This window comes from Alosa sapidissima, chromosome 21 (assembly GCF_018492685.1).
Source record: "Alosa sapidissima isolate fAloSap1 chromosome 21, fAloSap1.pri, whole genome shotgun sequence".
NCBI classification, from domain to species: Eukaryota; Metazoa; Chordata; class Actinopteri; order Clupeiformes; family Clupeidae; genus Alosa; species Alosa sapidissima.
This window is the reverse complement of record NC_055977.1, coordinates 19,362,837-19,378,492: the sequence shown is the minus strand read 5'-3', so window position 1 is coordinate 19,378,492 and position 15,656 is coordinate 19,362,837. Positions and strand designations below refer to the sequence as shown.

General features: G+C 44.8%; 1 protein-coding gene across 2 annotated transcripts in view; it reads right to left on the bottom strand.

Moving 5' to 3' along the window:
• Positions 1 to 219: 219 nt before the first annotated feature.
• The window catches only part of tshz1 (teashirt zinc finger homeobox 1), a 34,542-nt gene continuing 19,105 nt past the window's right edge, over positions 220 to 15,656 (bottom strand). For both annotated transcript variants that reach the window (XM_042077078.1, XM_042077077.1), the window contains exon 3: positions 220 to 4,792. In XM_042077078.1, the coding sequence (XP_041933012.1) occupies positions 1,344 to 4,792 (3,449 nt within the window). In that variant the 3' untranslated portion in view covers positions 220 to 1,343. The remainder of the gene's footprint in view (positions 4,793 to 15,656) is intronic.

Genomic DNA, 15,656 nt, shown 5'->3' with positions numbered 1-15,656 from the left:
TTTCAAAGTTTGAGACAAATGGGTAGTTAAGTGCTTTGTGTTACATTCAATGGCATATACTACTCACTAGGATCCAGTATAATCTGATTAGTATGAAATTGACTTTGAAACAAAACAAACAAGGTGTACAACATTCTAAACTTGGAACAGAAAGGAGAGAGATTGCTATTCTGACTGATGACTGACTGACTGCAGAGGAGCAGGATGACCACATCAGAATTAATTGTGACCTGCAATATGTTTTATTTTACAGTTGAAAAGACAAACAAAGATTTTTTTCAGTCAATAAGACCTTTCATGATTCCATGGTAAAACATTGTTTAGATACTGTAATGTGCATTGCTTTTTTAAAAACCATCATGACGCATCAAAAAAGATGCACTTTCTGAGTGATAGAATTTATGTTTTGAAACCAAGTCAGTTGATGAACTTCAAGAGAATACAAACAAATGTGGTTCTGTATATACTGTATATATCTATGTACATATTTAATTTGAATTTATTTTTTATATAAATTGACAATATAAAATAATTCACACCATACAAATTATATGGAGCTCCCCATGTTGCAAATGGTAAGATATGACGATGAAAATGTACAATTTCTGTTGATCATTTAAATATACATGTATGCTGAGGTTTTGAATGAAAGCGGCACACTGCATGAAGAATAGAACTTGTACCATATATTTCAAATTACTACAAAATGATATTTAACAACGATAGTAAAAACAGATTTTTAAAAATGAATTCACTATTGTTGACAAAAAGCAACCATGTCAAATTACAGATAACTGTATAATGTTTGACACTTTTGCTCCTTTATGTATTAATAATTAATGCATATACGTTGTGTCAGGTATTCTTAAGCCAATAGTTACTTTTTCCATCACACGAGAACAATATAAGATCACAAACTGATTTCACCATATCACATTTCTTCACAAAAGGTCGGACATTCTTCCACAGATTTCTGCTATGCATTTTCATTCAAGGGGTTTTGGCTTATTTCCAAATGACTTCTAAGTGTCAGTGAATTTTCAAATTTCCTTGAATTTTCCCTCCCAAATTCCTGTGGACTGAAACACAATTTCTCCTAGTTCTGCAACAGCAGAAGGAGTTAAACTTAAAAGGGTCAACTGGTATTCACAGAGGACGTAAAACACCATGCATGTCATTGAGACACTATTTAAATAGAATAGAAAAAAAGGAAATAAAGAAAATAGAGGTCCAGTTAGGCAGTTTTCAGAATACACGCCTGACTTATTCAAAAACTCACTCTAGTCGCAGTGCTTTATTATATTTTAGTGCAATGATTCTTTATGGTCAGTCCTTCTGCTTATTCAAGCCTTCTCTAACTTCTCAAGTTCTGTAACAAAGATTAGATGGTCCTCTGGAGATTTGCCATGTGTTTTGCTCAGGTGCAGTTTGACTGCATGCTTGCTGACAAAGGTCCGATTGCACAGTTTGCACTGGAAAACGCCATTTGTGTCCTCCTCGGATAAACCGAGTGCACTGAAAGTCTTGTCTGTGATGATTTTTGCGACTGCCTGCTCCTCCCTCATGATGTCTAAAGACAGCTTGGAAAGGTCCTTCAAGCTGAAACCTAAGTGGGACTCCAAGTGGCTGATGTAGGCGGAAGGAGTTCTGAACTGCGACGCACAGTCACTGCACAGAAACAAGGGATGGCCCGAGTCAATGTTCTTCAAGAACTTGGTGCTGCCCGAGCGCCTGAGCTGGTACTTGACGTTGGCCAGCCAGTGTGAGATGGTAGTCATGGAGAGTCCTGTGAACTTACAGATGTGGACTCGCTCCTGAGGCCCCAGGTCTGTGATTATGAACTTCCCGTCGGACGTCTCCCGGAGACTGGAAGCAAACTGGGCCTGGAGGATGAGCAGGTGTTGGGGGTTCCAGTTGGACTGTCTGCCTTTTCGTTTCTGAATCGGGGTCAGCTCCTCCAGAGTGTCTTCGAAAGCACTGACGTCCACATCCGACTTCTCCGAAATGGAGGACGGTGTGGAGGACTTTGGTGTTATCCGGCCCGAAAGGTTCTTCACCATGTCTGAGATGTCCATTAGGGCATTTTCCCGCAATGGGGAAGAAACCTCACTGATCAGATCAGTGATCATGGGCTGGCTGTTGTTTCTGATGATGCTGTTGCTGTGACTTTTAAAGTTGTTGTTGTTATTGTTGTTGCTGTTGGCTATCACTGTGGAAGTTCCATTACTGTTGTGCCCATTGCTGCTCTTGGACTTGGTCAAATCCATGGGCTGATCGTCACAGTCAGAATAGTGGTTGTTGAGGTCCACTTGCTCAGCCTGTGTTGGGTTGTAAATGGGACTTTCCGCCATGTTGTTGCTGATCTTGTACAGCATAGCTAGGGGGTCAAGTAGGGGACTGACTGCTTTGGATGCCTTGCCTAAGTGACTGTTCATTATGGACTGCAGAGCACTGAGAGGGTTGATGAATGACTGTTCGGGAGACTGATCTGTGATTATCCCCATACTATTGCAGCCATTTTTGACTGGTGGTTTGGCTGCTTCTGCACCATTCTTGATGACGCTGCTGGCTTGTGTTTCCTTGCGACTCTCCTCACGACTTGGTGGACGTTCCTGCCTCTTCTCTGACGTTCCATTCTTTACTGGTTTGGCGAAGTCTTCAGAAGGGGTGACCGGTTTCTTATCTGTGGTTGCATGCAGAGAAGACTTTGTTGAGCTTATATTTGCCTTTGGATCTGAGGGCTTGTTCTCCCTTTCCTTTTTTGGGGGTATTTTTCCTGTAACTTTCTCTACCAATTCCTCCATGGCCAACACATTATTTTTATGGTTGAGAGGTGGGGATGGACTGCAGGGAGAATGTAATGGGTTGTTCATGTCTGATGATAGTGACTTTAAACTGTTGGCATTGAAGGTGGGTTTAATCTGAACACTCTGTACTGTAGGGATGGATGACTTCATTGAACCTTGGAGTTGGTAGGCAGCATGAATACTTGGGTACCCTCCCCATGTGGGTGCCCCTGTCTGGGCCTTATTGATGGCACAGGATACAGTGTTCTCCAGAGATTTAAGGATATCCAGGCCCTCTCTGGGGGAGTCGTCAAGGTCTTCCTCTCTGAGATACTTAAAATGTCCTGACTTTTCTGACTTTTCTGTCTTGTCTGAGGGGTCGTCTTCTTTCTCCTCTTTGATCTTTTTCTCTGGTCCAGATTTTTTCTCTGACTCATTTGTCATGTCAGTCTTCTCTTCAAACTGGACTCTCTTTTCCTCAGTGGTAGGAGACTGTTTGGGTGAATCAGGTCGTGATTTGATATTGGGAGCTGGTAGACGTGTGGTGGTGGGTGGAAGGGGTATAGACTGAATTTTTTCTTCAACAACAGGATCGAATACAAGCTGCTTCCCCTTCTTTGAAGCTGTGTTGGTGACTTTCAGGAAGTGCCCAGTCACCATCATATGGGCTGTTAGCTGCTGCAGTGTATCATGGGAGCTTCCACACTCCATGCATTTGAGTATTTGGGCCTTTCGTGCCTCAAACTGCCAGGTATAACTGGCACCATTCTGATAGCCATATCGATTATTGGGAGTGACATAGGGGTTGGCAATCTTCTGGTCTTTAGAGCTCTCTGCCAGAGGAACGCCTGGTGTGTTAGGAACAGGGTCAGGTGAGCAGGGTGAAACCAGGTCTTGAAAAGCTCGCTTTTTGGTAGGGGGTATCAGCTTTGTTGCAAGAGCAGGCATTGGTTCTTTAAGAGGCACTTTCTGGTAGTGTTTTGTTTTGATCATGTGGACACTCAGGTCCTGCAGAGACTCAAATGAATGGCCACAATACATGCACTTGAGCACTTTCTGTGCATCCTCCTTGCCTTCCATCTCCATGAGAGACCGCTTCCTTGGCTTGGACCATTTCTTCCCATGGTCTTCTTCTTTATCTTTGTTGTTGTCGCGGTAGTGCCCAGTCTCATTCATGTGCACTGTGAGCCCAACTAGTGTGTCATAAGCCCCACTGCAGTCCTTGCACCTGAACTTGCTCGCGCCAGTGAACACTGGCCCAAAGAGTTTGTTGTTCTGTCGGTAGAGCTGCACTGTGCTGAAGAGGCTCGGCTCTGGCAGCAGGTGATAGGGATTCTGCTGAAGGGTCTTAGCCAGGGCTGCCTGGTGCCAGTCATAGGTAATACTTCCGGCAGCACTGCTGGTAATGTTGCCACTGTTGCTGTTCATGGTGGCACTCGCAGTCGAGTAAGTGGTGTCAGTGTTTGTGTTGCTTGTTGCACTGCAGCTGATGGTGCTGGTGCTAGTGCTAGCACTAGCGCTGCTGTTGCTAACATTATTAGCCACACTGCTGCTTTCTTTGAGGCTGCTGGCCACACTGTTGCTGTTGCTGTTGTCCCCAGCTGCCATCTGCACATTTTTCATGATGTCTTGAGTGATACTGGACCAGGAGGCGTCCGAGATCAGGTTGGCATAGATGGCCTTCATTTGGGCCAGACTGTCCTGCAGGGAGAGCCCTGCCTCGGCCTCCATGTCTTCTGCGGCCTCTTTGTCTCGGCCGCCATCTTTGGAGGAGGTGCTCCTGAAGTCAGCGAGCTGCTCGCTGGCATCGCTGAGTGGGGAGCCATACCCAGCATCCGGGTTGGTGCCGTTGCTGAGAGGGGAGTTTTGATAGCTCAGCTGGACCCTGCCATCCTCCTCCTCAGTGCAGGGGTAGTCAGTGTCCTGTCCGTCCAAGGAGAGGCCATCATCCTGCAGGTGCTCCTCATCAGGGTTGACTGCCTTGACTCCATCCTCAGGCATGTACACTAAAAAAAAAAAAAAAAAAAAAAGAGCAATGAGTTTAATTATCTTCATAACAAGTACCTCATAATATGATCTTCTCTGAATATCTGTCAATTTTATATCTCTGAATATCTGTGAATTGTGGAGGCTGAGATTATATCAGAGCTACAACCCCAAAGAACCCAAAGTGACAGAAGTAATAATAGAATAAACACTTTAGAGTATTGATGACTATTTTTACAGGAGTTTGTTGTTTGTTTGTATTCACTGTGCATGTGTGAGTGTGCAAGTGTGAGAGTAAGTGCCCTTGCATGGGTGCCTGTGTTTATGTGTTGCGGTGTAATGACTCTAAAGGAATTTTGTCAATAGTCCTGGTAGAGGACACTGGTTTGCAATTATAAAGTGGCAAACATCCATATCTTGACTATGATAGATAGTACCCTCCACTGCGCAGACTAACAAAGCTATCGAACCTTCCTGCTCAGCAAGGGCAAAGGCATTCATACATAAAAATCCACCCTGGGTGCAGAAAGAAGTCACAGCAGCAAAACTACACTTGACGGACTTGAAGGTCTTGAATAGCAGCAAACAAAAATATTTTACTACAAATCCTTATACATAAAAAACCTTCCTTTATTTCATAAAAAAGTATGATTACACATTGTTATTGTAGAATATATGCTAAAGACTGACCACAAACATACTGTCTACAACCATATCTTTTCCGCTGTTAAACATGTCACCTTTTCTTGAAATAGATAGCAGTAGGTGCTCCTTCATCAACGTAACACATTTGAAGGACTTTCACTCGGTGTGCTCTCTGTGTACCTATAAACCCTCTGACTTCCTCTCTTTCTCTCTCTCTCTGTCCCTCTCTCTCCCTCACTCCTGCAGTTAGAGGGCACAGGCTGTGTCTGACTTTGATCCAGTTTCCCCTGCCACAGTGCCACTCACTCTGGGCTCCCTTGGAGAGCGAGCGAGAGCGAGTGAGGCTGCGGCTGAGCCACTGCCAAGCGATGCGCCCGCTCCGCACCCGCTGGAGTGGAGCTGGCTGGCAGCGGGGAGCGGAAGCTCGCGCCGAGTGTCGCAGTGAGACGCGAGTGGAAATGGCATGTCGTGTTGTCACGGTCCATGCCATACTAAATCTCGGGGAGTTGAGTGTTTGGCAGCGCCGAGAGGGATTGAAAGAGAGAGGGAGGGAGGTAGGGAGAGAAAGAGAGAGAGAGCGATAGAGAGTGAGAGGGAGGGGGGAACAGAGAGAAAGACAGGGACAGAGGGGGAGAAAGGGCAACAGACATAATAGACTATGACCTGGCCAGATTGTAAGTCACCATTGGGCAGAACAAAGCGAGAGGGATATGAATAGGCGAACAAAGTGTAGTCTAAACTCTAACATGCTCTGTGAGTGCTCCTCCATCCCACGTCTAAACGCATTTCCAATTCAGAGTAATAGGGTTCATTCTGTCCCTATAAAATGCTCAGCAATTCTCCTTCAAACTTGAAAACCACAAGTCTGCAGAGGAAACATAATAAACCATTAGATTTAAGCCCACTAATACAACACAAGTGTAGAGGCATTGTAAAAATGAAGAAATTGGATAAAATGATACATTTGCCAAGCTCTAAATGTCATGGCAGGATTTATCAATAGAAAAACAGGCCGTGAAAAATGACCAGAGGAAGTCCGCGCCTGCTCGTAGCCTCTCTGTACTGGCGCCAGCAAAGGAAGAATGGGGCACTTTCATGCAGCAGCCAAACTGCCAAAACATTAAGGTGGAACACACTGGTTCCCTTAACGCACTTAGATGAAAAGTGAATGAGAGGCCAGGGGACCAAGTACTTAATGATGAAACATTAGAATTTAACCCTTCGTGGCACGAGCAGTAGATGTTCACTCTCATCAGTGCGCACTTCAAATGGCTGTCACATTTGAGGCTATAGTCACAGTAAATCTAAAATGCACACATATACACACACACACACCACACACATATGCACACACACACACATACATGCACACACACAAGAACTACACTCTCATATTGCCTGGGGATGTTTATGTGTGCTCTTTTTTCCCACCATTTTGATCCCACACAAATAGCGACAGCATGTATTCTTTAAGTTGCTATCTTGCAAACATATTTGTTATTTGTGAGGGAAATGGAACGAGACGATCAAGAGAATGGGAAACAACAGAGAAGCGCATACAAGCAAGAAAAAAAGGGGGGGGGATGGTAGTTAAAGGAAAGGGCGTTTGGAGATATTAGGAGAAATCCAGGCGGAAAGGTGGAAGAGAAAGAAAGACAGGAGAGTCAGAGGGAGGGAAGAAGGTAGGCAGAAAAAGAGAGATGGCAGGGGGGGGGTAGAGAAAGAGAGAGAGAATGGGGTAGACAGTAACTCCACGGCTGCCCCCCCCTTCATCTTCTCTCTGCCACCGCGCTACGCCTGTGTGAGACGCCAGCATCAGTCTCCTCTGACGGAGCAGATGTGCTGTCAGCTTCAAGCAGAGCACTGCTCACCGTACCCTAATCTGACTGGACATGATACCTGATGTTTGTAGGGACGCATTTACTGCCGTGCCTGTGTGTGTGTGTGTCTGCTCTCACTCAGAGTAGGTGTGCCGTCCCAATAATGTCTGTAATTCCATTCTGTGTAGGTGTTTGTGTCAGTGTAAATACATATTTAGATGCCATTAAATGTATGCTTATGTTGCCTCCAATTAGCTTTGGGAATTTCCATATTTATCACTGTCCTTATGACTGACATCCAATGCCTCAATTGTGTGTGTGTGCATGTATGTTTGTGTTCGTGTTTTTATCCTTCAGGGAAATAAACTTCTAACTCTCCTACTCAGGCTGGAGAACTTTCAGAGACAGTGACATAATCAATCACGCTCTCCCATAAATCGCAAACGATAATGCAGAGAGCGCCTCAAAATAAATGATACGAACTGTCAGAGGGATAATCCTCTACTCTATATCGTTTCTGGGAGGAGACCCGTCCATGTCACGTCTGGTTCAGCGGTTTTGAAGCACCGATAATTCCCTCAAGTCCACCACACGTATGACAGCTTATCACATTAAAACAACAACAGGGGAAAAATGAGGCAGGGAACGACCCCCCCCCCCCCCCCCCCACACACACACACTAATGCTTCTCTATAATTACTGGATGGTGTGTGATGAGAGAGAGGGAGAGAGTGAGAGAAAGAGAGAGAGTGGGATGGAGAGATGAGGCTCTGCTGAAAGAAAAAGACCTGACACTAAAATGAGTGCATCTTGTCATGCGGAGCCTTGACGTGACATTCTTGACGGCCGTCAGTGTCTGTGTGTCAGTGTCCAAAAGATTGGCGTGCACAAAGAAAAAAAAAACCTTGCCTGGCAATTTTTTTGCCATCTGTGTCAAAGCCCCCTGAAACGATCAAAACAGCACTCTGCCCTAATAACCCAATCAGAAGATTTGACTGCTGACATTCTGAATTGAGCCAATGCTTTTAAGCGTCAATTTCAACAATGACTAGGGCTGAGGGTGGCTCATGTTTACCGGTGGAGAGGAGGGAGTGATGGATGAATGAGAGGCCATGAATGAGAGACATCAAATGTGGTCATCAAAATTAAACTCACAGTAAAGTTCCGTTCTATCTTTCTACCCTGGCTGCCCCAAGCAGATGGATCCCACTTATGGGAGCTGGGTTATGTCTAATGTTTGTTAGGCTTTTCCTTGCCACTGTAAAGTGTGTTGAAACAATTTCAAAACAAACAAACAAACAAAAAACAGAGAGCAGGCAGAACAGCATGAGTGTTCAACCAGCAGGCAGCAAAGCTTGCCCTAGCAACCAGCATAACAACTACTTTATTTTGCTCTCTGAGAACGTATGTGTGTGTTTGCATGTTTCCGTGTGCATATCTGTTTCGGTGTGTGTAAGAGTATGTGTGGATGTGTGTGTGTGTGTGTGTGTGTGTGAATGAATGTGAAAGTGTGCATGTCCATGTGGGTATGTCTGTCTCTGTGCGTAAAAGTGTGCATGAGTAGGTGTCTGATGTCTTGAGTGTGTGTGTGTGTGAGTGTGAGTGTGTGTCCATGTGAGTGTGTGTGTGCCAATGTGTGTGTGCCTTGCACAAGGACAGCCAGGCCATCTGCACGCAGGTCTGCTGATGCTGTTGGCTTGCTGAGGCGCTGGCAGGTGACACGGCCAGGGAGATGAGAGCAGGCCGCACTGTCACAATGTCACCAGCACGTGAGATCGACTGGACACAAACACACCTCCAATCACACACACACACACACTAAAATCATGAACAAAGCCACCTTGCACGTGGTTCTTGGCAGGATGAAAATGTTCTCCCCCTCTCCGTCAGTCTGCCTCTCACAAACACATACACACACAGACACACACATGCATCCACACGATGTGCACATTAATTGCAAACTTCTTTGATGTGATAAAAAATGTATAAACAGAGAAATATGACATATATGTAAATAAGGAATTTTAACACCAAACCTGACAACATGCAAATGTGGAAAATGTAAAAATAGCCACAAAATAAAAGGTGGATTGTCATTTGATTTTATATAATGGTTAATTTATGCCATTGAACTCATTTCTTCTTGCCATACAAATATATAAACAGCCCTTGGGATGGTTTGGTCTTCTGCTGAGGACCATGGTTCTCCTACGTCAAACACTGCATGTTGTTGCACATACCGACAGAAATGAGCCCTTTGTGAGGCTGTCTGGGAACTCTTGAAACTCAACAATTGTGTCAGGGCATCTGCCTCAAATAAATTGGGGTGGGGTGGTGGTGCGGAGGGGGAGGGGGAGGGAGAAGTAGCACTTTCCCAAGCGCCGCCATTTCCATAATGTGCCCATGAAGCAGTCGCTCTGTATTTGTGCCCGGTCCCTTTCTTCCTCACCTTCCCTCTCTTTTTACCCTCCCACAATGGATCTGCCAGTTAGATCTATAAAAGTGTCTGACTTGTAGGGCTAAGCCATTTGGCTGGTGTCAACCCTACATAAACCGTAACAGGAGAGGAAGAAAAGGGGAAAGAGAGAGAGGGAGGGAGGGAGAGAGACAGAAAGAGAGTGTGGGTAAAAGAGAGAGAAAGAGAGTGAGAGAGAGGGAGGGAGGGAGAGAGAGAAAACAGAATAGCAAATGTGATAGGCTATGCCCTGGCCCAAATGCAACTTGCCATCTTGCTCCTCTCCTCCCCCTCCTCGTCTCAACTACACATCCGTATTTATTTATTTGGGCTTGCAGACGCGCTGGCCAATCATGGCGGTCATTTGTAGCGCTAATACCCAATTCAGCTGGCGCCCACTTCCCCATGATTTGGCGGGACCGGGAGCAGTTTGGTGCGACTGAGCTAAGGCCCCTGCTTAGTCGGTGTGGAGGGAGGGGGTGGAGAGAGAGAGAGGGAGGGGGGGTGGGGGTGGATGGATTTTAATGGGAAATCTGGCAGCCCCATTGCCTTCCACTAGATTCGCTTTGTCACCGCGCCTCCACTCCACGCCACTCAGCTGTGATGGCATCGGACAGGCCTGATCAAAAGATGTCATTTGACCTAGGCGGCGTGGCGCGGGTGCCGGGGACGCCAGAGCAGGGGGCTCGGCCGCCGCCGCCGCCACTGGCTTGCCGGGGACACTCTCAAGGGCTGTAAATAAAATGACATTATTATTTCCTCTGTCCGATCATGTAGAAAAGCCAATTATGATAATGCGCGGCATGTCAGTGGGAATACAGCAATCTCTGCGCCGGCTGCGGTTGTGGCATGTGTATGCGTGTGTGTGTCAGAGGAGGTGCATGTCTGTGTGAGAGTGTTTCTGAGTGTGTGTGTGTGTGTGTGTGTGTGTGTGTGTGTATGTGTGTCTGACTGACTGTGAGTGTGTGTGTGTGTCTGTTCTCCTCCGCTCTGACTGGCTAATGTGGAGTTTTGGTTGCAATGTTGTCTGCCCTGATGGCTTCCAGGCAGCTGCATTAACTGTCTGCCTTCACAGTCTGAGGAGCGCAGCCTGAGACAAGGCCCCGGCAGAGACAAACACCCCCCTTTAAAAAACATGAGCGCGCCTTAGCACTGCACTTCTTCACAGGACTCCGAAATGGTATCACCTGCTCAGGTGCCAATGAATAACTGTAAATATCTGTTTTTGCACCTCGTGATTAGACTTTTAAAACAAAACTCTCACTGCTCGGTGAGAGTCTGGTTCACTTCCTCCCCTCCGGTTACACACCCCAGTACAAAGTAAAAAGACAGTGAGAGAGAGAAAGAGAGAGAGAGAGACTCTTGTGTTTTTGTTTTTTCGTCTTGGAGTAGGCTCTTTTGTTTTTAATCACTCTACTGTGGGGACTCTTTCTTCGCCTCTGTTCTGTTGCTGCTGAACTGCTCTGGCTCCAAGACGCATCTAACTTTATTACAGACTAAACAAAAGGCTCCTTTGATGTCCGGGCCGGCTGCTTTACATGTGCCCGGCCCACCACTCGTTACCCGCAGACAGTGATTTGTGTTAGCGCGGATGCCGTCAAGAGGGTGCGCTAAATCTGCTTTGCCTCCTTAACCAGGCTTGTAAAACTGTACCCAGCTACCCCCCCGCCACCAGCTCCCGCTACAACGCCCCCACCCTACCCCCGGCTCTCTTTCTCTCCCTCCTGGAATAATGGGCCAGATGGCGAGATACCTCTAGGGCCCCGGCAGAATCACTGTGTGGTACCCCTGTCTGCTCCAGAAAACCCAAAGGCAGCAGGCTTGAAGCAGCTCCCATGGAAGGCCGCTGTGGCGCAGCCAGCTCACACAACATGCCTGCACCATATGCAGGAGCATCCACAGTATACGTCACAGCCAGACACCCATATAGACAAAATGGCTGTGAGGATGCAAAAGAATGATTGTTGTGTGTGTCTGGGTAAAAGTGGTCACCCATAGTACGTCATGGGTATCTGTATTTAGATAGATAGAAAGATAGATAGATACTTTATTGATCCTCAAGGGGAAATTCAAGTCCTCAAGGGGAAATTCAATTTATGCTTATCTATATTTAAGTTTCCGCAGAATTTTAATGATATGCTAAAAGATGCACTTCTACTTCAATTTCCGAGTGGTTATCTGAGACTACACCACATTTTTCCCCCACGAACATGATATTACAAATTTAGCTGCCATTAAAAAATGTCTGATATTACAAAATTAGTTGCCAGTAGTTCACGCACAAAACAAAAATGAAGAGAAGGAAAGAGGCCAACCCAAACAAAGCCACTGAAAACCCCTTTATTTTCCAGTGAATCAGAAGAGGACAAATTGCTCTCCACTTCCTGTATCAATTCTGTGCTTTGTCAGGCTGTACGCAGTTTGAAATCTGACATGACTGAGATCAGGGTCTGACAGGGAAATCCAAACACACAGTACAAGTCAAATGGCTGTCACCTGCACTGTCACAGGAAACCAAACAGATCTCTCCTTGCATAGATAACTGACACACTCTTCGACTTTTATCGAAGAGTGTGACAATTGTTTTATTTTACTTACTTAAATACTTGTTTAACTAGCTTTGTAGCGTTTGGTGTGTAATAGGCTAATAATGGCTAAAAGCAAACTGAAAACTACTGGTTGTCTTTTCAGCTTTGGCACTTTACAAATTGCCAAATTACAATACAATTCATGAATATTTATTTAATCACAAATATCCCCTACAGATGCCTGAAATTTGCAAGTTCACATTTTCCTCTGCATCCTGAACCCTTAAATAGAGCTTCAGATGCTTCATTGAGCTACTCCCTCTCTGTCCCATTCAGCGCTCAATTAACTGAGGGGTCTGGCAATGCAGCACTGGAGAAGAGGCTATTTCTCTGGAGGGCGTTTATCAGGCCAGACCTTACTTCCACCCAATATTGTGTGCTTGCTTGAATTCTTTTTTCTTCTCTTTGTCTGTTTTATGTCTCTTTCCTTTTCTTTCACAAAAAAGCATTGCTTAAGTTAAGCCAAACGGATTACTGTCTTTACGTGACAATGTCTTTGAACAAAAAATAAATAAATACAGTTAATATGAATAAACATATTTTACTAAATAATATCTCGTCAGCGGTAGCAACTCAATCATTTCAAACTACCTCCATAGAGGAGCCTACCTATCAATGTCCAATCATTGTCACCTATTATAATTAATGAACGCTCAAAAATAACAAGAGCATTGCTCATTAATTTGCATGGTGAATAAAGCTTGAGAACATTTTTCAGCCATATTCAGTACACTACATTCATACAGTAACTATGTCAAATTTTTCACCTAAATGTAAGACTGTATACATAAATAAAGACCAATTATAACAGTCATGGCATCCATTCACTGACAAAACACACACACACACACACACACACACACACACACGAAAGAGAGACAGAGGGTTGCACTTATGCAAAGCGTGGCCTATTTTGTCATTTAATTTTTAAAAAACCCTAAGGTCTTCTAATACACTTTCCCTGTCATTTGCAAGTACATTAACTTGGTGGCCACGCGACAGCCAAATTATGCTAATGGACTGGGTAAAATGGGTCATATAGACAGTGCGTTTTGCATTAGCTTCAAACAATGGCGAGCCGGCCGCAAAGGAGAGGTGACAGCATTACCCAGAGAGTGAAGCAAAGCTTGTCGCCCCTCCGCCACCACCAGCCCATCCGCATTCAACCAGCCACAGAAGGGGGGGTGGGGGGGGGGGGGAGGGGGTCGCGTGAGGGGGAGTTGGCATTAGGACGTGGACACCAGACCTCTGTGAGACATTAGCATCCCAAACCGTGCAAAGCACCCTTCAGCTATCATCACATGCGACTCGGAAATGCTTATATCACTGAGATTGTTGAATAATGAATGACCTCAGCTGATTATTAAGAGTGAGATGACTATGGGGGAAGGATGATGGGAGGAAGAGGGAGATGCCATGCCAACCGGTCTGAGGATTCTAGCCTGGAGGGGGTTAAACTGGGACTGGTTACTGACTTAATGTTTGTGGAGGGTCACTGATTAATCATTTTGATTTTGGATAATTAGTGTTGCAAAGCTGTGATTTCATTTGGAAAAGCGAGGTTATATGTAATTAGCTTACTTGCATTACTTTCCCATTCAGTAAATAATGATGGCTGTGAACTGATTTTTAATGCATACATGTGTACAAAATATTAACCAAACACAAAGGTATATGCCCAAGATTTTAAATTATATATTTTTATACATACACAACGCCAAATGAGTGATTATTCATCTGCTAACAGTATTAAAGATGTTTTCATTTTTAAATCATGCTGTTACAAAACACAGATACCGGCTGTTTTAATGTTGTGACTGAGCTCTGGGTCATTTATCATTTAAAGTATCTATCTAAGTTTGGTTTATCTATTTTGAGAACAGTTCTGGAAACTTGGAGACTTGATTCATTAAGTGGTAGCCTAATCATAATCACTGCACCATTTTGTGTTTGTCTCCAATGAACAGTACAATGGATGAGTTTGGGTGAAATGTCTGAAACTTTATAACAATGTGAAACACATGCACATGCACACACACAAACACACACACACACACTGACAGAAATACTGTACACACAGACACACACACTTACACGCAGAGGGGCAGGGCACGTGTTGGACCAGCAACCCCTGAGTGCCACAAGCGTCCGTATTTAAAATGGGGCTCGCTTCAGAACCTGTCATCTATGTTTTGCCTTCCAAACTCTGACTGCACACCAGGTGACACCACTGACAACCTGTAAGTTCAAACTGCCCGCGATGGCCAAGCTCTGGGGGGGGTGATCTGAGCCTGTCTGGGCCTCTCCGACACCGCTGAGAACACCGCCAAGTCAGACAAAGCCGCACGGTGTGATGACACGTTGCTCCCAGTAGCAGGCAAGCTGTTGACCAATGACCCTGACTCTCAGCTCCCTCGCAGGATTAACTCCACTGGAGTTCTGGAGTTAGGAGCTATTTTCAAACCTTTGTAAAAATGAGTCTCTATGTGCGTGGAGTGTAGGGGTTTGTATTGGCAATAACATGGCAAGACTATACGCATCTTCATAAAGGAGTTTGTGAGGCCGTAATCAATACAATGCAATATTGCAATCTTTTTTTTTAGAATCTATTTTTAGGAAAACTGTTATAGCACATAAAACACACCAGTTGTTGTTAGTAAACCTCTTTTTAAAAATAAAAACCTATGGTAAGAAGGTAGCGTAAGTAAATCTGGCATCCCCATGTTCCACATAGTAAATACATGGGATGTAATTTTAGGGCATACAGTATCATTAACCATTTCACCCGAGTGTATTAGTGTCACCTGTAACGGATGCCTTGTGCAAATCAATTGCATTTATCAACAGATTTAAAGCATCTTTGACTGGGTATGGTGGTAAAAGTATTAAATAATGACTTGCTTTGCGAGCCAACCCTTCAAGCCGATTCAATTAATCATGATTTACATTTGAGTCACTTTGTAGATATCCCCTAAGTGATTTACAGTGCAGTGACTGCATACATACTTCAGTGTATGTACTCTGGTCCCTGTGGAAATCAAACCCTTGACCTTCACATTGCTAGCCCTATGCACACCCAGCTGAGTAGTAGGGAAACTACATCAGAGACATAACATACACATTTGTCACACAGTCACACCAGTATACTAAGCCCCATGTTGTTTGCTTTCTCTCTGTTCTTTCTGTTTGATACCACGGGCAGATTTGTGTTCTGTTTATAGCCTACAGTGTGTGGTTTTATTTAGCGAGCCAGTTAAATTACATTTAGAAAACACTACATAAGGCGATCATAGCTTATGCTGCCCTGACATTTGCCTTCATCGGGAGGGATAGATTAAATAAATGAATTCACACATAGAGGTTGTGGCTCCGTGAA